Here is a 26,766-nt window from a genome sequence, read left to right as displayed (position 1 = left end):
TGTTTTGAGGGAGGGATGGGTGATGTAGGTATACTTAATGGGAGAGGATAAAGCTATTACTGTTTGGCACCAATTCACAATCTGATCAAAACGTTCGTGACCAAAACCTAATTAGTATTTTTAAATGTTTTTTTTATTTATTGTGTTGTGTTGTATTGTGGTAACAATCAGGCCATATACAGGTGTGGGGGGCCCCTATACAGACACATGAGAAGACATGATCCCTGTTCTGATGAGTTTACAATCTGAGCTCCCTCTAATTCTTAATGGGCGATTCCCCACATCCGAACTACCATCCATCTGTGCTTATTTTGATACAACCACTGGTGGAAACTGTGCTTGTAAATCCCTACTTGAATAATGGGAGACTGGCCAACAGTTGTAGATTACAGATTATTGTAAATGGTGTTGATGTGTATAAATAGAGGAGTTGATGTGGGGAAGTAATACATTTTTGTATGATTGTCATACTGTTTCCTTGCGCTCGCATTCAAAACTGACAAGATTTCTGGTAGCACGTTTGTATATTTTATGGGAATTATTATCTTTGAGATATGCCTGATTGATACATACAAAATTGATTTAAGGTCTGGGTGAAATAAGACCTACAGGAGTGATTCGAAGTCTGGATAACCTGCTTTACAGTGAGAGACTAAGAAATTCAATCCATTTAGCTAATGAAAGGGAAGCTTAAGAGGTGACTTTATCACAGTCTAGAAGTACCTACATGGGGAGAAGATTTCTGATGATGGAGGGCTCTTTAATCTAGGAATCAAAAGCATACTCAGATCAAATGCCTGGAAACTGAGATTAGATAAAATTAGACAGAAATAAGATACAGATATTTAAAAGTGAAGATAATTAATCATTAGAACATCTTTCCAAGTGATGTGGTACAATCTCCATCACTTGAAGTCTTTAAATCAAGAGTGGATGTCTTTCTAAAAGCTGTGATGTAGGTCGGCCAGGAATTATGGACCAAAAGTTGTGGATCTTACGCAGGAATTATTGGATGAATTCCTATGGCCTGTGTTATGCAGAAGGTCAGCTAGATGGTGACTTTGGTCCCTTCTGATTTTAAAAATTGATTATTCTGGTATTCAATTTATGATGTACCCAATATTTTCAATGGAAAGGCAGGATTTCTGCTGAATAGCAAAGACATAACCAATGTGAAAATATTGTTTGACAGCTACTGTGTATATTTTAAATCGGGTTTTTCTCTGCTCAGTAGTGTCTGGGAAACAAATAATTTGAGGGATTAATACAAAACTGTGGTGTGAACTTCCTTTCCCTCCCCTCACCCCGCAAAAATGTGATGGACACAGAGAAATGTAGGTGGAAAAAATTTACCATGATTTTTCATGTGCAAACTAATTTAAGTTCTATAGTTTTCTCATTTTGAAGGTTTTAGCACTTCTCTCAATTATAGTTCCTCTGAAGCATTGTGAGTGCTTTGCAACTGCTTTATACAGATATTGTTTGAACTGTAAACAAGTTTTTCAGAACACAATGTAAATTTGGTTTGTATCATTTAAAACATTCAGGTCAAGCCATACTGCAGTAGGACCTACTAATAAGAACATAAAGAATGACCATGCTGGGTTAGACCAATGCTCCATCTAGCCCAAATACCTGTTTTTCAACAGCGGCCAGTGTCAGATGCTTTAGAGGGAAAGAAGAGAACAGGGCAATTAATGATGGATCAGCCCCTGTTAATCAAGCTTCTGAAAGTCAGAGGTTTGGGGACACCTGGAGCATAGGGTTTGCATGTCTGACCATCTTGGCTAATTAACCATTAATGGACCTATCCTGGATTAATTTATTTAATTTTTTGAACCCAGTTATACTTTTAGCCTTCATAACCTCTCTTGGCAATGAGTTCCATAGGTTGACTGCATGCCAGGAAAGTACTTCCTTATGTTTGTTTTAAACCTGCTGTCTGTTAATTTCTTTGGGTGACCCCTGGTTCTTGTGTTAAATGAAGGGGTAAATAACACTCCCTCTTCTCTTTCTCCACACCATTCAAATACAACACTTTATAAGGAGAGTCTACATTATCCTAAATATATGTGTACTTCACTATTTGGCATTAATTACAGAACAAATTTGATAAACTCCTTACAATACATTTTACAACATACATTTTATTTATGATTTTTTAACAATGAAGTGATAACACAACTAATATTATACCCCTTAAGGAATTGTTCTGAAATTGTATTTACCAAATATCATAGAAAAGGTATATTCTCTACCTTCAAGAGGTTCTAAGATTAAATATATTCTGTTCCTTTCACTCTTTCACGTTGCTTAAACTGTCAATCAGGAATAACTCTACTGAGGTCCATGGAGTTATACCAGTGAATAACTGGTGAAAGCAAAGACAGAATAAAGCCCAATTCTTGCTCTCTCTTTGTCTTCCAATTTTAATCTTTATTTCTTTTTTTTTTTTTGCTCTCACTTCAAATACCCTGTTTGTCTGAATATGCTTCCAAGCAGGAAAACTCAAGTGAACTGGAAATATTCTTGAATGTATTCTGTATCTACTTGTTACTACTACTAATTATAATTTCTTACTTACTATGTTTGGTGCTAGCAGTGCACTATGCACTCTCCAAAGTGAGAGAGAAACAGACACACACACACTGGCACCTTTGTGCCCATCTTCCAGCTGCCTCAAGGATCTGCAGCCGCATTGTCCAGCTATACCAGAAGCAGGGCAGGAGACACTGAATATAGTTTAATTAGGCAGCAACTTTATTATTAGCTGTCTGAGAGTACCCAGCAGATAGACATGTACAGTGTAGGTTACTCCATGATAATTTCATTAACTACCTGGTGTGGTTTCATCATCCCCTCCCCCATGCTAGTCTCCAGCCAACCTGGTGCTGGGACTTTACCATCCCCTTCTCCCCCAATGAGGGTTAAGGGGAGCTATAAAGGAGGGTGAGTTGGCTCCCTGTTGTGTCAGTCATAGGAGCCCTGAACCTCCCATGTTTCCACTCCTTTAACAAATTCCTCCTTTAAATCCTTTACCAAACCATCCCTTCCCTATGGAGTACCTGCACTGGACATCTGCACCTCACTTACGTAATGAGTTGCGACATCATAGCCTAATTTCCATTCCCTGTTTGCCCTAACTAAGCCACCCCCAAACCTGCTGTGGGGCAGGTGAAATAACCCCGCACTCCATCCTGGCCAGTCTGGCAGTGAAGGAAAAATTCCTTCCCAGCCCCCTGAGAAAGGAGCGGCTAGCACAGTGCCCACTGCTGATCCTGACCAAAGTATGGTATTATACCACTTCCGAAGTTGTGGGGTGCTCTGCCTTGTCTGGGGAAGGGGATTTCTCCTGCCGGGCTCACTTTTTATCAACTCCCTTCTCTTCTGGTCCTCGGGAGATGAGTCAGCTGACCCACTCTACATCTGCAGCAACATCTGTGCCTCTCTACCCCCCTGTCCTAAAGCAGGTAAGACTGACAGTGTCCTCTGCCCCCCACCACTTAAGGTGCTGTGCGGTGTGATCATTGTTCCTGCCCTCTAGAGCTAAACAGGTAACATACAATAATGGGGCTGGAGATGTGACAAAGTCAAGCATCCTTCAGTAATAACATACCCATTTATCTTTTGGTATTATTTCACCACTGCTATTTGTGATGCATTTCTAGAGAGAATATAATGCAGTGACTGAGACTACAGGAAGTACATCTAACAAGCCTCCACCAAGGGCTCCGTCTTTTTCTTCTGAGAACCAAAATTTCAGAATTAACCATCTGTGACCTCACTAATTTCACGAAAAATCAGTCACAGACCATGCAAATAAAGACCAGTCAATCAATTACACACAGAAAACTGACTCTACCCACAATATAGAGCTGGCCTGTTCAACCCAGGATATCAGGCAGTTTATTAATTGTTTCTTTTGAGCTAAATAGTGTTAGCCAAACATTCCTACATCCCCATTTTTACAAAGCTGAGTGAATAATTTGTAGCAAATCATTTATTCAATGGATTTTGCCTCCTCTTTTGCTAATTGTCCATAAGCAAATTTTGAATTTCTCATACTTGTTCAGTATTTTAAATTATTAATTTAATAGTTTCTATGAGTGATTTTAGTGATATTATTTGCAAGTCGTTCATTGCAAGTATTCAAAATCCAATATTTGGGCTATGTTAGCTTTGATATGACCCATGGAATACACAGCATTATTTTCTGCTACTTAACTGGGTGAGCATAACTCTTAAAATCAGGTTCTTTTTGTGATTACAGAAGTTCAAAGCTTGTTTTTTATGAGTATTCTATGCTGCTGTCTTAAAATTAAGTTTGCATACACATTCAGGTCACTGAACCAATTCACTGAAATACTGATGAAAAATAAACACAAAAAGGGCATGAACACAGCTGAGGCAAATTATATTTTTTGTTTGGACAAATATTAGCGGAAATATTTTGAGGTATTCAACCAAATCTTTGATTTTTCCAGTCAGGCAGTTGGCCAAAAGAGAATCCAAAATTGTGATTATAGAGGGAACCTCTTTTAAAAGTCTTAAAACTATATTTATTTAAAACATAAATATTAAATGCTTGTCATGGTTTCATAGTTAAGATGGAGTTGAATTAAATAAGTTTTACTTATGAATACAGATTATGTTCCTTAAAACAAGAGTATTCACTCTTCGAGTACATAATGAATTGTCTAAGAATTTATAAGTAAATCAATTAATTAGTTTAAGTTAAAATTAATTTTAAAATGGTCCCTAACTTTGCATTTTCATTCCTTAACATGTTTGGATTTCTTTTAAGTTTAGAATGCTTCTTTTGATAATAATTATAACATCCCTGTTACATTTTACCCTTATATTTGATATTTACTCAAGTTTAGCAGCATTTTGCCAGAGAGTTTTTGTTTGTTTTTGTTTGTTTTAAACTGAGAATATAGTTAGATGTATTAAACTTGTAAATTAAGGAACAAACAAATCAAGCAATACAGTGTCAACAAAAACTAATAGGGTAAATTTTGGCAGTTCAGTAAAGTGAATTAGAAATCCTTTCATGAATTATAGGAGAGCTTTAAGTATATTTTTGTTAACTGTCTGTTTAAACAGTATGATACATTTACCAGTACCAATACCTTTCTTTAAAGGTATTTGCGCAAATAATCCTTTTATATGGGTCAACTGAATCTCAAGAGTCTACCATATTAATTAATATTTTTTTAATAAAAGGGTGTGTGGAAATTAGCTCAGGAAAAATCCAAGCTGCCTCTGATCCTGTGGGTTAGATGAAAGTGAGATGAGATGAACTGAGCATTAGTTATTTTAGCTTCTGTTGCTCCTAGAATGAGGGGTTTGAAGAGGGCATTCTAAAAAGTAACTTCATTTTTGAGCTAAGCAGAAGGTGTTTTCTTCCTATCTTATCTTATCAACTGTCTTTGCCGCTATCTGAGGTGGTATGTATAAGGTAGTTCAAAAAGTTCTTTGGGATAGTTCCTCAAGCATATTTTCTGCAGCAGTTTGTAGGCCCTTAATATAAGTTAAACTTTTTCACAGCTTTACCTCTTGCCTGGTTTCCTTGTGTCCTATTGAAGAAATATGGTCTGGACAGATAACTGGTAGGAATCAGAGCTTTATGAGGAATCCTCAGGATTCCCCTAATTTCTCCAAAGTATTAACTCAACGTTAACAACACTGTCACTGTGCCCTGCCTTACAAACAATTTTTTTTCCCAAGAACTCTACAAACCCATCAGCACCAAATCTTAATCCGTGAAGAGCAATTTCATGGATACTTTTCTGATCCAAGGAAGAACCCCTTCCACAGCATCCTCATGCCTTGCCAGCCTTTAGGGAACAGCAGCGCCTGGACCATGAATAGTGTAAGGTCACCACACTGGCAAAATTCTGAATATGTTCAAGGCTGTATAATACTAAGCTTGACTGTGAAATGGGTTCCCCTGATAATTCTTACTATTATTTTTCAGGGGTATTTTTATTGTTCCTTGCTGTTGGTTGTCCACTGACACTCTGATAGACTTGTGATGGCAGCATATGGAATTCCCAGCTGTTAGGGCCAATGATCTCAGCTTCCTTGTCATGTCACTAACCCTTTACAATTTCTTATGTGGCTCTGGTGGGGCTGTTCCATTAGATACTCAATTATTTTTTATTTGGGATGGGGGGGCTGGTAACAAACCTTCAGGAACAGCATAATCAGAATTGAGGTTGTTCATATTATTCCACCACCACTAGTGCCAGCAGCTGACAACCAGGTCCAGGACAAGGGGCAAACGGAAAGTTTACAGAATGTGATATTGACGTCCTTTACAGAATATAATGTTGCTTGGACTTAGAAGGGTACCATGGAACAAGTAAAGAGTCACTGGCATAGGGCAGTGAAAGGAAACAAAAAAAAATCCTGTATTTCTGTTTAAGTAGATCAGGGCCTACAAGCAATCCATGCTGAAAGCATGAGCAATGGAAAGTGCCTCATAAAACTGTATTTTATTTCATTTAAATCAGCCTGCTGTTCTCAGATGAGGGGGAGAAAAAATGAAGAAGCATTTTATTTAAAACAATGTTCCGTTTCATTTATAATAAGAAGAAATGTAAATCTAAAAATAAGTGCAATTTTAGTAAATGAATTTCTGAATTTTGTGTATCGCTATTTAAAAGCATGTAAAGTCACATACACAAACTCCCATCACCATAAAAACATAGGCCCCAATCCTATGTGTCATGTGTGAACTGGACCCCTGCACATGGGACTAAGAGAAGCCAGGCACTTGACATGAATGTAAATACTGTGGTTTCAGGATAGCATACCGTAAACCTCTTAAAACCACACCAACAATTGTCCAGCTATACCGAAAGGAGGACAGGAGCCACTTGATATGGTTTTAATCGGGCTGCAGCTTTATTATTAGATGTCTGGGACTACCTGGCAGATAAAAGTCTACAGTGCCGGTAACTCCATGTTCATTCGATAAATACCCGGAGGGCTTCCACCAGCCTCCTCCCATTTTTCCATCCAGGTCCCCCAGCCAACACATTTCTGGGATCTTACAATCCACCCACTCCCGTATGAGGGTTAAGGTGGGCTATAAAAAGAACCAGTTAGCTCCCTGCTGTACCGTTCATACGAGACACAAAACCGACCCCCCCAATTCCATTCCTTTAAGCATTACCTCCTTTTTACCAAGCCATGCTGCCTCCCCTGCTCCACAGAGAAAGGGCTTCTCACACTCAGGCTTGCCCCTTTTTCAACTCCTCCGCCCTTCCAGTCCCAGGAGATGAGTCCACGTCACCACATTGATCCACACCCCCTTTTGCAGCAGCTTCTGACCTCTCATTTCTCTCCTCCATCCCCCGTAAAGAACTTTCCTCAGTAAGCCAAATAATGCCCTCTCCTCCCCCTGCTTAAAGGTGTGGTGCAGTCAGTCTCTGAGGTCAGAATTTAGCCCATGATTCTTGCTGCAAAAATGGAGTGCTAGAGAATTTCACGAGGCTCAGACTATTAAAAAAGCTAGCAGAAAGTGGATTAGTAACCTTGCAACTGTGGATCATATAATGTTGGTGGAAGTTCTATGTAGGCTTTGATCAGCAGTGTTCATTATTCTGCTGCAAAATATTCACAGATTACCACAATTGCAGTCCTTTGATCAGTGATGTATAGTGTCCAGATGACTTAATCAAATCCCGCTTTTATAATATAAACTAAAGATGACCTTTTTTTTAAAAAAAAAAATGACCAGGATTTGAGAACATTAAAGTCCTGATTTTCACAAGAACAATATTGTACTTTACACACATTGTATATAGGTTTTATCTGCTGAGCATCACATACTAATTGACAATGTGAGCCTGAAACAGTTCATAAGTGAATAATGTATACAAAATTAATCCTTTCATATCTCCACATGTAAGTTATTAACTTTGTACTTTTTGTAATTTCTTTGCATGGTGGCAACACCTCCACGTTGTCAGTGCTGGGTATATTCTGGTATTTGCATCTACTGAGATTGCAAGACAGGTTCCTTCTTTGTGTGATCCTGAGCAGTTCCAGTCATTTGAATGCTATGAGATCAGCATGCTGTGATTCAGAGTCTCCTTTTCCTTTATGACCTCTTCTAGGTGTGAAATAATATCAGAACATCTCTATGCCACTACAGTAAGCGAAAGATATTTAGCGTTTCGAACCGAAACGGGCAATCTGCAGATCCTTAGGTGTGAAGTGAGGTAAATGGCACAAGCTATCCAAGTGGTGTATAACCCTATAGTTCCAAATTATGGAATTTGTTTTTCTTCTCCTCAGAAAACCCTCTGCAAATTTCACGTAACACTGTGGACAGAATGTTAAGGTAGCATTCAAAAATCAGAAAATAGAATTAGAGCTTCATATGCAACCTTAAATTGGTCCCCTTATATGTATACTTTACAGTATAGTCTTTAAATGTATGTTCACTTAGTATTTCTCAAATAGTACAATTTAATGTTTTCCTACACACACATTATGCACACTCTTCTCTCTATATATATACATTTCTAGTCATTTAAGAATTTGATTATGTAACAGTAGTATAAGATTCATAACAAGACACACTCTACAAATTATATGTATTATAATGTGTGTAACATAATATATTGCTCATCTAGACATTTAAATGCATCAAAAGCAGCTGGGTCACTTTCCTCCTCAGAGGCAAGAATAGAAAATGGCAATTATGCGTCTGTGATAGGACCTACCACAAATTCTATATACAATATGCTGCACCCTACCCTGAGAGACATATTCTTTACTGGAGTACCACAGAAAATGCCTGACTACAAGCAGTCTAATTATATAGTATATCATTATTTATCATAATGGACCTGACTTTGAAAAACATTAAGGTTCAATTGTGTGTGTGAATGAGGTAAGTAGGAGTGAAAATTATCACTGTTTGCCATTTTTATATACAGGTCCCAGATTTGTGCATGCAATCCAAATAATTGCACACCTAACATGATTAAAATTCAGTCTCAATATGTCAAAATGTCACAGAGATGTATCACTGGTGCAGCTTTTGCAAACCTTGTTATGGTATTTGAATGTGACTCACAGATTAATTATGTGTTAGAAGGTTCTTGCAGTGACTACAATCTTAGTGACACTGTTATAGAAGAATTAATTTATTATTAGCCATAGAGGAAAAAGAACTACAAGAGACAGATAACATGATAAACTTGGACTTCAATATTGTCTCACCACAAACACCCATTTTAGTGAAAATCTGGTTCCTATGTAGATATAACATTTTGTACCCCCAAAGCATGATTAGTTGTTTCCATTATGTGTATCTAATGCAGTGAGTCATTTGTGATCATGTTCTAGGGTATATATGTTTCTGGCAACCTTCACCATAGTCATTTGTGAACTTAAAAATGTCGGGTGTGATAATGCAGACAGGAGAAGTAGACAAGGACAAAAAAAATTTTTTTGTAATAATCCATCCATTCTAATCACATAATTCTGTTTCTCTCTGTTGTGAGTTTTCCTTCAATACTATGCCAATTTCAATATATTCCTCAAAGATCAATCAGAGTCTGATTGTTTTCTTCAAGATACTCCTATTTATTGATCTGTCTGTAAAGCTGGACAAGCGTACTCTACTGCCCAGACCCTTTCTCATGAGGATTCCCTTCTGCTGGTCAAAGCCGGAATTATATTTTAAATGTCATTTGCCTGGTCTGATTGCTTGTCATGTCACCAAAATCCACACATCCTTTTGATACTTTTAAAATTATTTCACCTCAGGACGCATGCCAAAAAGGATTGGGAAAATTAATGTAAGATCTTATTTTCCTTTTGATAGACGCTGAATATCTTTAACAAAGCACATGGACACATTTTTTAACATATGTATCCTTGTATTTATTTGTATACCTGCATCATTGTGATGTAACATTGATGTTATTAAACCCAATAGAAAGGCCACACCAGAATAATTGGTTGTTAAATATAGAGACCTGGAAGATGAACGTTCTGTGTTATGATTGAGGAGTGTATGGCAGTTTGAATCTCAGTCCAAATGTATTTTTACTGTGTGTGTAAGAGTTGGAACTCTTCAGGCAGCATTTTCAATCCCTGGTATTCTCTATTAACAACTATTCCTTTTGGTGGCACACCTTAAGTATATGAATAAAGTGAAATCCTCAGGGTTCAGTATGAGAGTAAGGAGAATCTCTCTCCATTTCTCCAGGATGGATACAATAGCATCAAATGTGAGAACTGTTACAAATGACAACATTAATAAGTGTATTTATGAAAAAATGTGTTCATATGTCCCAAATAGCCATGCACCTCTCTTTGGGAAGTCTAGTCTGTTTTTAGACACACACATCCCAATTCAGGAAAGTATTCCTATAGAGCAAGGATGCTTAAGTGCTTTCCTGAATCAGAGCCATAGTTTTAGTCTGATCCTGCCTTTGAAACTGAGATTTAAAAAACAGGCTGTGACTCACTGAATGATATTTCAAAAGAATTATGTTCACTGCGCAAAGAAAATGCAACTTCAGAGCAGTCTGGCCCTCCTTTTCTCAACAGAGATGTACTGCAGGGATTACGTGATGTGGCTAAGGTGACTTTTACCCTTAAGTAGGAAATAATATGTTGCATACAAAGTAATTATTTAGTTTCAATACTGTATATTGCTAATACAGTTTTCCTGTTCACTTGTTGCTCATAAATTTCTCAACTCCTTGGGGTTTTTTTATATTTAAAATATGCAATATATATACAAATATAATTACGTTGTGATTCCTTCAGATTACTTCTGTAAGCATCAGTTGTGCTTCTATATATTGCGGAGTTTCTCATGAATCTTATACTATTGTTGCATAATCAAATTCTGAAATTACTAGAAAAATAATCAATATTTACTACATATAATGTCCACATGAAAGAAATATAAAATACTTTATTATAGGTTAGATAAGATGCTAACTATAACTTATTTCTAAATACATAAGAATACACATGCATTAACTATGCATTCTATATTATCTGCTCTAGTCTGCTGTATTGCCTACCCTATGTAAATATTACTTGCACATGATTGTAGCTCAAGAATTTTGCTACCTGATAGTTCCTTTATGATTTTTTATGAAACACAAGTAACGTAATTGTGTGATCTTCTCAGATAAAATTGGAGAGGCTATGGTACACATCACTTTTTAAAAAAGAAAGGTTTCCACAGATCTATAAAATAGAAAACAAGTTTCTTGAAAGCACTGCACATTAATGAACACAAAATATAGATGATTTGTGCATCAGTTAATACAAATACAAAATCATAATATAGTCTGTGTATAAAATACTTGAAAGCTTGTAAAATTTTTACATTCAGGTTCTGATGTTTTGTATGCCATTTTGATTCCTAACCATGTGTCATAGGGTACATCCACCCCGTCCCTCTTTGTGGTAGGTTGGGGAGTGTGGCAGCCCTTTGTCCTTGACCTCAAGGTAGAGTGGCCCAACAGCCAGAGCCAATTTAGCTGCCCTGGGGATCAGCTGTGTGGCCCAATGGCCAGAGTCAATGTGTCTGCCCTGGGAGTCAGGGCTGCATGACCCTGTGGCCAGAGACAGTGGGGCTGCTCGGAGGGTCAGGGCTGTGTGGCCCAGTGGCTAGAGACAGTGGGGCTGCCCTGGAGGTCGGGGCTGCTGGGCCCCATGACCAGAGTCAGAGGTTGACAGCCAGGGTAGGAGACCTGGCCCCACCCTCCTCCCCTGGGTCCCAGCCCAGGGCGCTGGCAGTGGCAATGTTGCTCACCAATGAGTCAGCAGGGAATCCACTCTCAACACGCTGACTCTTCCTGGGGGTCACGGCCATTTCCCTCTTCCCTGGGCTGCTTCCTACCCTGTCTCCTGATGTGGTGGTCCACAGTTCATCAGGGTTTCCAAGCTCCTCAGTGTGCATAGTTGTCTGAGAGTCTGACTCTGGTTGGAGGTCTGGGCACACCGGGGATCCTGCCTCGTTCTCTGGGTCTGTGGTTGCCTCTGGCAACAGCCGCAGCAGTTCCTGGGCTGAAGCCTCCAGCAAACATCCTTCGTCCTCTGTGGTCAGCCTAGAATGAGCTGGGCTGTTCCCTCTTATACTGTGGCAGCAGTTGGAGCATGCCCAGCATGGTCTGGAGGGCAGGATTTCCTCTGCCCATAGTGTGTGGTTAACCCTTTCATGGACAGTATGGGGAACGTCCACCACACACCATACCAGTGGCATATGAATTATTACGGGCATAGTGTTTCAGCACATTAAATCATTCCATCAAAATACTGATATATGTACTGTGTACTGTAATATGTATGGGTATACTATGTCAGAAATAAGTAGGAATAGATTTGTATCCCCTTCTTTCCTACGGCATACTTACAATAACAATGGCAAACATATTACTGATTCTGAATAAGACAAGACTTCTCCAGCATTTCAAGATAATATTTTTATTTCTCTACTGTGTCATCCATCATTATACTATCAAGTGGTCTTTTGTTCTTCTAGTCACAAAGCTGCTATTTCCATTGTTTATAAATCTGTAATTTCTTCAGAAAGTATATTTTATTGTTTTTATGATTGATTAAACAATCTTGGTTTGACTAAGATATAACAATACAGCACAAACTCAATTTTTCTCTTCTCAGCTGCACATGACATAGTCAGATTCCCCACTGGCTATTAATGACACTGAAAAATTTCTTGGTAGGTTTAACCAATTCTGTTATGGAAAATAATATATAATCATATTAAATCATTTTTCAGTGGGATGAGGGGATGCAGTTGTACCATGTCATTTGTTTCCGGTATTTTCTGAATGCAGTTAATATATCAAAGAAAAAAAGGTGCATTTTACTGGGCAGAAGGATAGTCCATTAAATATTTAATAGATGAACTTTAAGCTTCAGTAAATATAGGGAAAGTATGTCACCAATATGCTTTATTCAGTTTGATGTATATTAGTGCACCAGCTTAGCCTGAAACTTTTCTGTTTTTGTTATACCCTCCTGAAGTAGTAAAATAATTAAAGTACAATGGGACATATCTTTGTTCTTTAGATATTTGATATATAATAAAAGAATGGTGCTCATTTCTGAGTAGATATTTTCAGCATTATCATCTTTACAACAGTTAATGCAACGTAAGGACCTTTGTAATATAATATAATAAAATATAATATAATATAATATATAATATAGCAGCCTAACGGTTAAGAATAAAAAAATTCTACTCTACCTTTACGTTATATAAAACACATTTCTGGCAAGACTCCATCTATATCTATTCCACATCTTTTGATACTGCTGATCACTCCTTTCTCCATGACAGCCTGTTTTTCTTTGGCTCTGCCCTCTTCTGGTTCTCCCACCATTGTGAGATATTCAGCACTTGCTTTGAGCGTTTCTTTTCCTCCCTGGTGCCTTCTTTATAGTGGTCCTGCCATGCCTTATTCTTAGCCACCTCCTCTTCACTGTAACCCTGCATACACTTGTGAAGGAAGAAGATTATCTTCTGGTGGTGATGGTGGTGAATTTCAAATTTTCTTCTTTCTCACTCAGTCCAGTCCATTTTCTCCTGTTTATCCAGCATTCTCTCATGAATGATTCATTGACAACTCCAGTTTTATAGCCATATTAAGTTGAACTTTAACTTTCCTCCTAAGCCTCTCCACCATCGTACCTGCTATCCAAGACCACAACTTGGGAATTCCTTTCTCCTCCTCCTCCTCCTTTCTTTATATCCAAGCCATATCCAAATTTTGCAGCATCTTCCTTCATAACCTATTGAAAATCTGCTCCTTCCTCTTTGTCTTAACAGCTGTCTTTCTTCCATATCTTGACACTGTCTCTCTTCCATATCCTGGTCTTTTCCTTTTTTGATTATTAAGATCTCCTCTTATCCAGCCTCTGTAACACCTGCATTGCCTCCCTATCAGATTTGTCCATCAGTAAAAGTATTCTCTTCCATTAATAAAACCACATCTTCCATCTCTTTTGAAGTCCTCCACCTTGCACGCTGCATCTCGTTTAAACTTTGCCTTCTAGACCCCATACAGCTTTGCTCCAGCTTACAAATCAGACCTTTCCTCTTACAGTGCTCTTGCTCCTTCCCATAATCTTGCTCCAAAACAGTGCTCTTGCTCCACCCCACCAGTGACACCAGTCTGTATATTCCATTCATTTCCTTCTCTCTTTCACAACTCCATGACTTCTATGCTGCCCCTTATGCATGGAATGGCTTTCCTATCAAGTCTGCAAACTCTTACCCCCTTTTTTCATTCAAATGTCTCCTCTGCTTCTTTCACAATACCCACAAGCTGGGAATTCATAATAATATTAATAATTAAAAGACACAAAAGTTGCTCACTCACCATTCTGGATTTTTCCACTCCACCCTGTCTTCTTTATGTCTATATTTTAGATTGCAAGATCTCTGGGAGTGGGATTGTTGTGATCTTTTTCTTGTATGGTGAATTTGTATTTTGCTAAATAATTTGCGCTAAAATAAATAATAAGCGCTAAAATAATTCTTATCATGTAATCTTAAATCTCACAATATGATAACAGGGTTTTTTGTCAACATTAGTGGCTGACACCCCCGTTTGCCAAGCTTTATAGTGTGTACCTATATTCATAGAGATTATTTGGTCATCAGGTCCATTTTGCAGAATTGTTCTTGATAGTATATTCTTTGTCAAGTTACATTTTAAATGACTCAAGTAATAGAGCTACTACCATTTCCCTTGGGAATCATGGCTGTTCCACACGCTAATAGATCATGTTTGTAAAGAAGTTGGTAAAGCTGTAAAGTGTTCTTTAGAACTGCCAGGTACTGTAAGTACTGTGTAGTTGACAAGACCTGACCTCTGAATATAATATCTTTTAGTGTTTTTAAAAGTGCTTTAGGCCATGCCTCTATCTGAGTAAAGCAGCGAGCTCATCTTGTTGAATATTTCAAATGCCATTTGTGTTATTTTGAAGCCTCTTTTTAGCATTCAAGGTCACCGGACAATGTACATTTTCTTCATTGCACAGAGGTGGTATGGAAGAGTGAAATGCAGCACTTCTACAACAGCTCTGTAGCATATTGAGCAGCATTTTTAGCTTGCTAGAGAGGCAGACGAAAATATAAAATATGTTATGGTTAATGCAAAACAGGCTTTGCTAGACTGAGACCAATTTAATGCTATTTCAGAAAGTCTTTGTGGTTGATTTTCTGGTAGATGTGATGTCTACAAATCATTAAAACAAACACTTAACTGATGAAAATCCCTCATTATACAGTTGCCACTCCAGTTGCTATGCAAGTCTTTCTACACTCCCAAGAAAGACTGACTGAAATAGTGGTCCAAGAGATACAATGCATTATCAGCCCCAATGGAAACAATAGTGTAGCTGAAAAAGTTTCAGTTCACTTAAGTTAAAAGAAGCTGCAAAGAGACTGCACACCAAGAACTCCCCAAAAAAGCCCAGTGCTGCTGCATCACTTTTAGATATTGCTATGAATTATTTTACTTTTAGATATTTTACTTTTTAGATATTTTACTTTTAGATATTGCTATGAATTATTTTGCATCATTAGCAATTCATACATTAGCGATGTAGATGCTGCAGCAACATTATTGCAGCTGGTCCTTTTGGTCTGCTAAATTTGTCCCGAAGAGATCTGAATAGATCCAAAAGTAGTAGTTATTGAATACTCGAGCTCAAGGAATATATTTGGTTGTCAGTTGTAGTACTGTAACACTGAGACAGTCATTCTGAAGCAAAATATTTTCAATCCACTGTCAAGTAATACAACCTTTTACATTTGCAAAAGCAATGTACAAGACTTGGCTATACAAATCCCATTGACTTTAGAAGGAGCAGTGATGCTAAAACATTTCATTTCTTTGAAAATTTATGAGAATAAGTCTGAACAGCAAAATACCAGTCCACTTTAAGTCTAAAATATTTCTGGTAAAGAGTAGGAGTAAGTCAATAGGTATGTAATGATCCCAAAGGTGAGTGTGTACTGTAAAACGATTACAGTTGGGCTATGTTTTCATTGTTTTATTACTGACTCGATAATGTGCTTATGTACTGGGGGTAAGGAGGTAGGGAATGCTCAGGCAATATACTGTATTAATCTATTACAGTACCCTTCTCCCTGCACCTCAGCTTCCCTCTTTGCAGAAGCACAGACCAGAGTTCTGTCTTTTGAGGACTTTTCAGAAAGCATCACACAGAGTTAAACCTCAGGGCTATTTGTATGTAAAACCCTGATAAATTAATGTTAATAGTTCCCAGTTAATTTCAGAGAGAGCATACCATACATCTTCTTACTAACAAAAAGCAATTAATGCACACAAAAAACACATTGTAAATAGTATTAGGAATAGTATGAATAACTTTTAAACAAAAGCTATTAGACAGTAAATGTATGGTGTTCCTCATACAGAGTTTCTTCCTTTTGTTTTTGTTACAAACATTCAAAGGTAAGATGTCAACAAAACATTTTCTACCCTTCAGCACACCTCAAGACTCATTCCCCCTGATCTTCTCTCAGAGACATTTCAGAATCTTTATAGTGTGACAATAGTATATTATAGTGTTTCATCTGGACTACTCCAGGCTTGAAAATTGGCCTCATCTCAATCCTTTAAATGCTTTAGAACCCTATCAGCAAACAAACAGTCTGAGGATCTCCACCACATACAGCGTTCCAACCCTTGGGTTAATAGATGACTGGTCCTCTCAGTTGGTGGTGAAACAAAAGTCTGTAGCCTGTATCCAAAGCAAACACAATTCTTGGTCCTGTATCAATCAACTGCTGAGTCTGCTAGGCTGTTTTTAACTCCTATGTTTGTAACCTTCCCCGCCCCTGGCCCCACATACCCAAGTTGCTCTCTGATTGAGTCAACTCTCAGAAGGTGACTAAGTTATGACCTGCCAGGGGGGTTGCCCACAATGAAAACATCATATAAAGCCTCAGAACAGCTACTGATCATGTCTGGTAACTACCACACCATGTCCCGGGAGTGTCAAGGTCTTTCTGACTGTGTTACCCTAACCGGCTCTCTGCACTTGTGCAAAGACACAGACTATCCAGCTAAGATCCATGTCTCCCATACTGCTTCTTGGACTCCCATTGACTTAACTATGCTTTGAACTGGGCCCTAAGTAACTCAGAAATTTTTTCAGTAATAGCATGATTTTGTTTAATGAATTCGGGCCTGATCCTGCAAACATGCATGGGAGTAATTTGGAGCCCACTGAATATACATATAAGGATTTGAAAACATGCATATGTGTTTGCCGATTGGGGCTTTAGATGGTACATGACAACATATTTATTGCTATTAGTTAGTTAGCAGTGATGGGTTTCACAGAAGAAAATCTTCCTTGTCTAGTTTTCACTTGGTAGAAAAAGCTCACTTTTTGTAATTTGTTGAGCTATCCTTTCTGTGATGATGTTAGGCCATGCATAAGGAGTGACCAATTGTCTAGGGGTGTCAGAAAGGATTTATTCGTAAGATTTCTGATATTAACGGCAATTTATATGTTAATAATTGTAGTGGCTTAAATATCTCACAACTTCTGTTGTTTTCTATTCTTCTAGGCCTTTCTCTGAGATCTGCCTGTAACGTAACAATACATATTAGATGACTTTGGGACACTCTTTACATCAACAATGAAAGGATTATCCAGCAACCGCAGTCATCATCACGGGGTTACCTGTGACCCTCCATGTGACAGTCTGCCACATCACCCAGACAGGAAGCCATATTTATTAAATCCAGTGGACCCTCACCCTGCAGATCACCCTTATTATACTCAGAGGAACTCTTTTCAGGCAGAATGCATGGTACCCTATAGCGATCAAATTGCTAGCAGCACATTTCCTCGGCGACATTACAATTCCCACCATGAACTTAAAGATGAGTGTGCTCTTGTTCCCCATGGAACAGCTAATAAAACTAATCGCATTCCTGCCAATCTTTTGGACCAGTTTGAAAGGCAGCTGCCTCTTAATCGAGATGGCTACCATACCTTACAATACAAACGGACTGCCATGGAACATCGCAGTGATAGTCCCGGGAGGATCCGCCACTTGGTCCACTCTGTTCAAAAGCTCTTCACAAAGTCTCATTCTCTTGAGGGACCATCAAAGGGAAGTGTCAATGGTGGCAAAGCAAGCCCAGAGGAGACACAGACAATGAGGTATGGGAAGCGTAGCAAGAGTAAAGAAAGACGGTCAGATGGCAAGTCCAGATCCAATGCACCAGGATGGTGGAGTTCAGATGACAACTTGGACAATGATGTTTGCATTTATCATGGTCCTAGTGGGGTTATGACTATGGGAAGGTGCCCCGATCGTTCCACTTCCCAATACTTTATGGAAGCCTATAACACTGTTAGTCAACAAACTGTGAAGTCATCCAGAAGCAATAATGATGTCAAATGCTCTACTTGTGCAAACCTGCCCGTGAATTTGGATGCCCAGTTAATGAAAAAAAGCTCTTGGTCCTCTACACTAACAGTGAGCAGAGCCCGTGAAGTTTACCAGAAAGCTTCAGTTAATATGGATCAGACCCTGGTGAAGTCAGAGACATGTCAACAGGAACGGTCTTGTCAATACCTTCAGGTATAGTATGTAGCACTGATTGCTGTTTACTGAATTATCCTTTTTGCAGACGTGTTTTCACTCTGATATTTCAGAGGTATTTTCTTAAATATTTTCTGGGAGGTCATTGGATAAAGAAAAGGGAAAGGTAATTCAGATAAAATTAAAAATAAATTTGTATTTTATTGCTAAAAGTCAGTGTGTCAAACATGGGCAACAGGCTAATTTTTTTTCATGTGGGAAGAATGAGAGCTTTCTGGGCATGGGGGTTGGATTGAAAAGGCAGTCACAGCAGGGGCGTAGGGAATTGGAGGTTGCTGTGCTTGTATTTAGCATTACAATGTCACTCAACAGGATGTTACCAGTATACAAATTCTTTGGTTTCTGTAATTTCAGGATTTGCTTTCATTAGTTCTTATTTTATTATGAAAACTTGGAGACCCTTTGAAAACTTTGAGATGTCTTAATCCTTTTTATACCAGTAAATAAATGGCTAAGTATTTTTATGTAAAAGATTAAATAGTTAGTTATTGTAAAGTGTCCAGATTTGTATCTCTGGCTATTTCTCTTTCTTATGGCATTGATTCAAAAATATAAAATTGAAAGGCTGAAACGATTGCTTGTTCTGATTATACACTTTAAGAGTACATCACCTACTCCCTCACAAGCTGTTTGCAGTTAATAAAGCGTCACTATTTTTCACCAGTATTGTATCTTTAAATGTCAAGAATCAGATGTCTGCTCTTGGAGCTATCATACTGCCGGCGAATGTGTGTGGCAGAAACATGGATCAGAAAATATTAAAACTGTTTCATTCTTAGATGAGCTGTGGATAGCTTTCATGCATTTTAAATAAAGCAGTTATGGAACATCTAAGTGTGTGTGTAAGATGGAATAACGTTACACAAAGAAGAGAGAAGACCATGAGGAAAAAACAGGTTTGAGAAAAGAACTTTGTTTTGCTTTAAAACAGTGGGACTATTGCATATTATATACACTGCAGACCACTTTTCTAACGTGGTTACCTTTACAGGGATATTCAGTTTCCACATTTTGTTGCTCAAGTCAACACTCAGATAATGTGCAGGATTTAGATGTCCTATTAAGGCACCCACGTTTTAAAATTGAGCTCTGTAGGTTAAATGGCATATATAGTAAAATCATTTAGAATATCAAGCTTTGAAATTCTCAGTTTTCAATATAAAAAAAAAGGTGTGTATATTTTCCATTGATTTATAGCAATATGGGGGCGGGGAAATGGAGAAAGTATGTACTCTCTGTGTGTGTACAGATGCATATGTGTGTACAGATGTATATGGAATGGGAATGGACTTCAGGGCTGAGTTTTCAAAATAGCAAAATATTACAACATTTTAAAGGTTTGATTCAGTAGTTTTCTTCAGTCTGAGTTTTGGGACCTAGAAGAAATTTTAATTTTGGAGTTGAATGTCTTGGTTATTTTAGATCTGAGGTTTCTTTTGGTGATGTTTTTGTTTACTCCTTCAGTTTCCAGACAGGTATCAATAAAATAGCTGACAATTCAGTGTATAACCAGATGGTTAGAAAAGAGTGAAAAACTATGCCAGCATCAGCTTCAAATAAGCACCTCCAGAGGGACTTTTAGATAATATTTAATTGACAGGAATAGGCTCATGAAGTGAAATTAGAGGACACTATCTGTGTCTTCATAAAAATATGTCCAACAACCTTTTAGTGCAGTGAATAAATGTTCTCTTATACATATGCCATGCTATTATGTCCAGATTGTTGGTTTTGGTTTTCTTTTTTTTTTTTTTTTTTTTTTTTTTTTTTTTTTTTTTTTTTTGTTTTTTTGTTTTTTTTTTTTTTTTTGTATACTTGCTTTGGAAAAAGAAAAAGAAATGTCAGCGTTTGGAAGTTGTTAAAAAACAGAGGAAAATCTTAATCAAGCTCTAATTTACAGTGCTAACATTCATTATAAGACATAGTCAAGTAATCATTGCTAGTGTAAGAGGCAGTCCAGACAACTAAACTTACTGTTATGTATTGACAGTTTTTAAAAATAGCAAATATATATATTCGTAAAAATAATTGTGCATATTTAATTGCTTCCCTCTCCCTTTCCCTTCACACGTCACTTGTCGTCTGAGACTATACGCCCTTTAGGGCATGAACCATGTCTTTTGTGTTTGTACAGCATCTAGAACACTGGGGCCCCAATCCTAAATGGGGCCTATGAACTCTACTGCAATATAAATATTATAAACAACAAGTACAATAATCAGTATCCTTCTGTAAGTATGATGTAGATATGTTTCATCTATTGTTTATTTTTCCTGTTGAAACATAGGCAGGATGGTTTCCTTTGTTGACAATTTGAAACATAGTGATTGAGATAAAAACTACTTAATTGCAAAATCATGACAGTGTTCCACAACTCTGATAATGACTTTGACTAACATGATACTTCTTTGCTACTTTTTTTACCTGGTTAATCAGATTACTAGATGCTCTTCTCAACTCACTTGTAATTTAAGTTGCTTTTGATGACCCAGCATGTGGACTACATGATCCTTAGATGAGTAGTGTTTTATTCATGCAAATGGTTCCTGTGATAAGTGTCTGAACACAATGGATAGGTGATTTCTTTTTGTTCTACTAAATATTCAATATGTTTTTTTTTCTGTGAAGCTTCATGATTGAGTTTGGTGTAGTTCACAAATGAATATTCTCTCAGGTTTTTTTCCCCTCCATCTACATGCCTGCCTGCTTTTATATTACTGTAGTATCTGGACACCTCAGTATTTAGAAATAGAAATAACAAGCAATAACAATCTCACTCTGCAGAAGAAATAACTTAAATTTGATAGTTTCATTATAGTCCTCAGTTGGCATTTGTCCATATTAGAGATGGACTAATCACTGAAGGTTTGGAGTGTGGATTCAGAGCAGAATTCAAACCTCAGATTTTTATCCAAACCTATGGATGTTCCTCAAGGACCCATTCTTTCCTCTTAATACAATCTTTCTTTTCTCCAGTAGGCTCTGTTGTCATTCTCTGTAGGAAAGCTAAATGTCCAATGAGGAAGTGGCTATTAGGATCCCTCCCAACTCCATTTTCTTTATAAGTAGCTATGAGTTCCCCTGTGCTATTTTAGGGGGATGGCTGATAGACCATCTGTCCTCTCACTTGCTTTTCTGAAATGGTGGTGTCTTGCCTATTGCCTCTGCCGCTTCCTCTGAGGATGGGGTGTTGCTGGTAGACCTGCTCTGATAAAGTCCCAAGTTAAATATTATAGGTGCTGGGAAACTTGACACCCTGCCAGTTTTATACCAGTGAAAGCCCAGAACCTCACTGTTAGGTCCTGCTACAACTGGTCCTTTAAATCACGTAGATTTCTGAGGCTGACATTTCTGTAGCAGAACATTTTCTGTAGCTTCTGCAGCAGAACAGGGGATGTATACCATGCCTTGGAGGTTGCCTCAATGTGGACTTTGGGAGAGACTAGAATATTCTTGTCCGTGGGCGTAGGGTAAATTAGAACTACCCCATCTCTTCTCTGAGAAGTAGGTGTGTCTGGGGGAAGGGAAGGGAATGGGGTAGAGTCTGTTTTTGAACTTTTCCTTATCTCAAGAAAATATTCTGATTTGATTCAGTTCTAGGAATGGCCCAACTTTTCAGCAATGGAGGGTGGGAGATGGCAAGGAGCATCCTTGTTTTATCTATAATAGTTTCCCATCCCTTGACAGTGAGATCTGTTAGACAGTGGAATGGTTTCTCAAGGCTTATGGTAGACAGTCCTTTGGAATGTTCTCAGCTAGACATGTGACTAGAATTTGTAATGTAGAAGCAATATGTCTCTGGCCAAGAAACAGTCTAAATGCATTAAAAGATATTTTACAATTCTTAATTTTATGGATCTATGGTAGTTCATGCACCAGCATGACCACACTGCACGTTAGTCTGTAATGATGTATTTATTGCTGGATATTGCGCACAATTGTTCTCCTGGCCTTGGCCTCTCTATAAAGAGAGAGAAAAAATGCACAGATAATTTTTCATATTTTCCACCTATTTTTTTAATTTGGATCAGTCGTGTGTTTCCATGATACACTATAGTCACTTGTATCAAGATACAACAGGATAGGGAAAGCGAGTTATTTATTTCCTGGCTTTCATTAGAGCTCACTAAGCTCTTTGGAGCAGAGACTATTTTTTTCTTATGTGTTTGTATAGTGCCTAGCACAGTGAGGGCCTTGGCTGGGGTCCCTAGGCACTACCACAGTATAAATAATAATAATTTTATATTCTTAGCACAGGGCCGCAGAAAAAGAAAAAGATCTTTGCTGTTGTCAGCTACAATTCAGGGAAGACTCAGCAGTTGAATTAGTGGCAGGGTGAGGTGGGACAGTGAGATGTATAGTATGTGAGGAAGTCTATACAACTATCAGCATATCATGATTTGTTCAGCAGCTCATGATCAAGAGACACGGAGAGGACGTATAAAACTTGTAAGCCAAAAGGCTTGAGTGTGATATACATATTTTCTAGTTTTTTGTAGTTTGGATCTGGTAGAGAAGGACCTGGTTTGTCTAGGAGCCTATGTCTTATTTTCTGTCTTAGACCCTGGTGGAGGCCATCAACAATGTCCATAAACTGCTCCAGTGTAAAGAAACTCTTCTGCTTCAGTACATCCTGCTTTCTTTTGTTAGGACCAGGCAGCTTCTTAGTTTCCTCAGATTCAGTAGCTTCTCTGGCCTCATTTCTTTGTAAGGCTAAATGAAGTTTATCGCTTAACTTTATAAGATCCTGATGCTAATCTGTATTGTGAGCTATCATATTGTTTGATAATTTAGTCTATTAAATCACCTGGGAAATTGTTCATTTTCCTGGGATGGTAATTTGTTTAAAGTCTGTTTTGCTGGGTTTATCTGTGCACATCCATCTGAATGTGCAATCATTCTCTACTTGTTTTTCTTGTCAACTTTGTTTGCATTTCTGTCACAGTGAAGTGATTACTAAATTAATCTACTCAATATGTCCTTGTCTTGCATACATACAGAAGGTGCTATTTGTTCTCTTCTGCAGTGTACATATCCAGGACTTAATTCTCCACTCCTTTCTTCCCCTGAATCGTAAATTTTCAGCTGCAATTTTCTTGTCAGTTCTGCAAAACAGATAAAGTTGAAGCCTTCTGTTATCATTTTATCCTGATCATACTTCTTAATAAAGCTGGTGAAATAATTTAAAAGAAAAAGATTTACAAATATACTTGCAAATAAAACACCAAATATAATCGTGGAATTATATTATTCTCAAGTATTTGGACAATCTCCAGGTATTCATGAAAAAGTTTGTGAATCACAAAAGTTTCATGAACTGTAACGTAACTGGTTATTTATCTCATATTTCATACCAGAAAAACGTCATTTACTCAAAAGTGATTTTTCAGCCATGAAAATTGTTTGGTGAATGCTTATGAATAATGAGTAAATCTGTAGAAATTGGGGCATATTTGTAAATGATTCACAGATGGGAGCTAAATTTTCAACAAATATATTCACAATGAATAATTCAACCAGATCTACTCCTTAGGCATACATAGTCTTCAGCCTAATTCTGAGCTATCCAAGATACCTTTGCTATGCTGTGAAAAATCTTTCCTATGAAAATAACCCATAAATATAGCAGAACATTTTTAGGTAATTCTGTCTTCCTCTTGCAACCTGTTTTTAAATTACCTTACAATAACTTTCCATGACTGTAGTTATTGCAGCCTGGGAAAATGACGTCACTGTATATTTCACCTTAACAACCATTATTTCCTCGTACAATTAGTTAAAGACTAGTTTTTGTTCTAGCTGTCCCATCTTAGTTGCTCAGTACCCCACTGATTGAGGCTGTGTAAATACCTAGATAGATCTTCTATGACAATGTCAGCTCTTTAATGATTATGGCTGCAATTTTATCTGCCACTGTGCATGTGATTACTCTTTCCCAGCTACTGGTTGCTTCACAGTTCCATAACTTCTCAATGTTGGTGACTATACAGATGTACACAATAATACATTGTTCTAGTTTGACTTTTAGTACCACTGTCTGTTAGTTTTGCTTGAACGTCCTTACATTCCAACAGCATGTTTGCCACACCGTATAAAATTCTGTAACCTAGATCCAGGCCTCCTCTCACCTTTATGATACTAGTATATAGTATAAAGTGGCCATTAAATACAGCTGTTGGAGTGATCCCCTTGTAAATCACCTTAGAAGCTGTGAGATATGTTTGTGGAAGCTAAGACATCAAGGTTGATGCCTGGTAACAACTTCAACTCCAGTTAATACTAAGGGAGAAAACATAGAGTAGATATGGTCCCATCTCAGAACTCTGGATCTGACATCTTCCAATCGCCATGAATACTGGGGATATTCTCATCTGAATTTTGTGGATTTGGCTTCTCTATAAGGGGCCCAAACCAAACCCTGACTTGGACAACCCCAACCTCAGGGACAGTTCGGATCCAGATCTAGATCTCGATCTGAACTCTACAACGTGGGCCCATTTCTAATGGAGACATGTACAGTAGTATCGAGATAAATGTTGCAAGTGATGCCTCTCTTCCTTTTTCAGGATGGGGAATAAGGAATATTTCTGTTATTTTACATTAAATATCATGTCCAAAGATTGAAGTGGAGATAAAAAAGCACAACAATTTCATGGAATGCATTACCCCAGTGCAGACAGAGTGGTCTAAACTAAGTACAGTTTGGCTCAGTCTTGTTGGTCTCGACTGCTAGGAACCTAATACTAATGTCTCCTCATGTAAAGATCCATGCAGATATTTCAGTCAAATGAATTGAGTTTAAAATAGAACCTGATTGCTAAAATCTCACATGCTGAAGCAAATGTTGTCAAGGATATTGCAGATATTTAATTTTCTCTAAATGGAAATAATCTGTATATCTGCTTTTCTGAAAACTGGTGAAGGTTATTTTTAAATACAGTAAAACATACAGTGTTCATTATACCTTAAGTCCTCCTTTTTTTGCATATTTCTGCGACTCCTAAAGCTTGCACATTGAAACGATGCCGTGATGTTCATTTTTATTGTTCTAAGAATTCAGTATTCATGATTGCCAAGAATAGACCTAGAAAGTGGAAGATGGCAATTGAATTTTCTCTAACAACGTACAAAATAACCATAATAACTGCTAAGAGAACCAAATTGCATGGGTTTGAAAATCAGCACTGAGCAGTCATTAAGTATTGTTCTTAGTTGTGTGATTTCATTTCATTAAGTATTTGCATACTAATAGAAAGCTAAAGTTACTAGTCTACTGTTGAGTGATGGCCGGCCACTCCCCTCCAGCCCTTGTGTTTACTTCCAGTCACCCACATTGTGTTGGCAAAGCACAGGGAGAAGCTTGATACTCTCAGCTGCAGTAAACCAAATCAAAATTGAGATGAATAATGAACTTAATTTTCCATAAAGACAGTCTGTTTGGTATTTCATCTAATAAGGTAAGTTAATAAACATTATAGGCAACAGAAAAGAAAATAAATATTCTTTTTTTATGATTTAAACCCTGAATTAAATCCGTATTTTTGTCCTCACATGCGGGAGTTTATTTCACATTTCATCCAATGTGTGAATTAGAGATGAATAATCTAGCACTTGAGTGCCACTATATGCCTGTCTTTTGTTTGTTTGGGGACCCAGAAATATACATAAAAATCCAGCTCTTTTACACAAAAAGAATGCTAAAAGAAATGTACCAGTCAGCGCAAGCTGGCTAATGATAAATTTAGTCACTTTCAGAGCAAAGTAAATTTAGATAAAGATCAGAGCATGTAAATGGCAACTGAAACCAGTGAAAGGATTGGCTATTAACTGTATGTATTTTGCATGGTCTGTTTATGTACAGTAAATCTAATATCTGACGCTTGAGCAGAAAGAAACAAACCATAGTGAGTATTATTTTTCATACTTGTAAGGAACATTATATTTCTAGGTGCTTATTTATAATGGAAGTGGTGTTTCATTTAGCTGACCCAGTTCTGAGGCCTCTGTTAGGTGCTATTTTTCCTCCTTACATTTGTTTTCTGTTTCATCAGACTTTTTTGCTTAATTAAAGCACATTCTTCATTATTAGT

At 37.6% G+C, this 26,766-nt stretch overlaps 1 protein-coding gene across 2 annotated transcripts in view; it reads left to right on the top strand.

Annotated features, from left to right (window-relative positions):
* The window catches only part of DLGAP1 (DLG associated protein 1), a 571,137-nt gene that overhangs the window by 359,846 nt on the left and 184,525 nt on the right, over positions 1–26,766 (top strand). For both annotated transcript variants that reach the window (XM_067547338.1, XM_067547348.1), the window contains exon 7: positions 17,630–18,655. In XM_067547338.1, the coding sequence (XP_067403439.1) occupies positions 17,702–18,655 (954 nt within the window). In that variant the 5' untranslated portion in view covers positions 17,630–17,701. The remainder of the gene's footprint in view (positions 1–17,629; positions 18,656–26,766) is intronic.

Source organism: Emydura macquarii, unplaced genomic scaffold, assembly GCF_026122565.2.
Source record: "Emydura macquarii macquarii isolate MOO-44397 ecotype Brisbane River unplaced genomic scaffold, CSIRO-AGI_Emac_v2 contig_212, whole genome shotgun sequence".
NCBI classification, from domain to species: domain Eukaryota; kingdom Metazoa; phylum Chordata; order Testudines; family Chelidae; genus Emydura; species Emydura macquarii.
The sequence above is the reverse complement of the archived record's forward strand: the minus strand, read 5'-3'. Positions and strand labels throughout refer to the sequence as shown.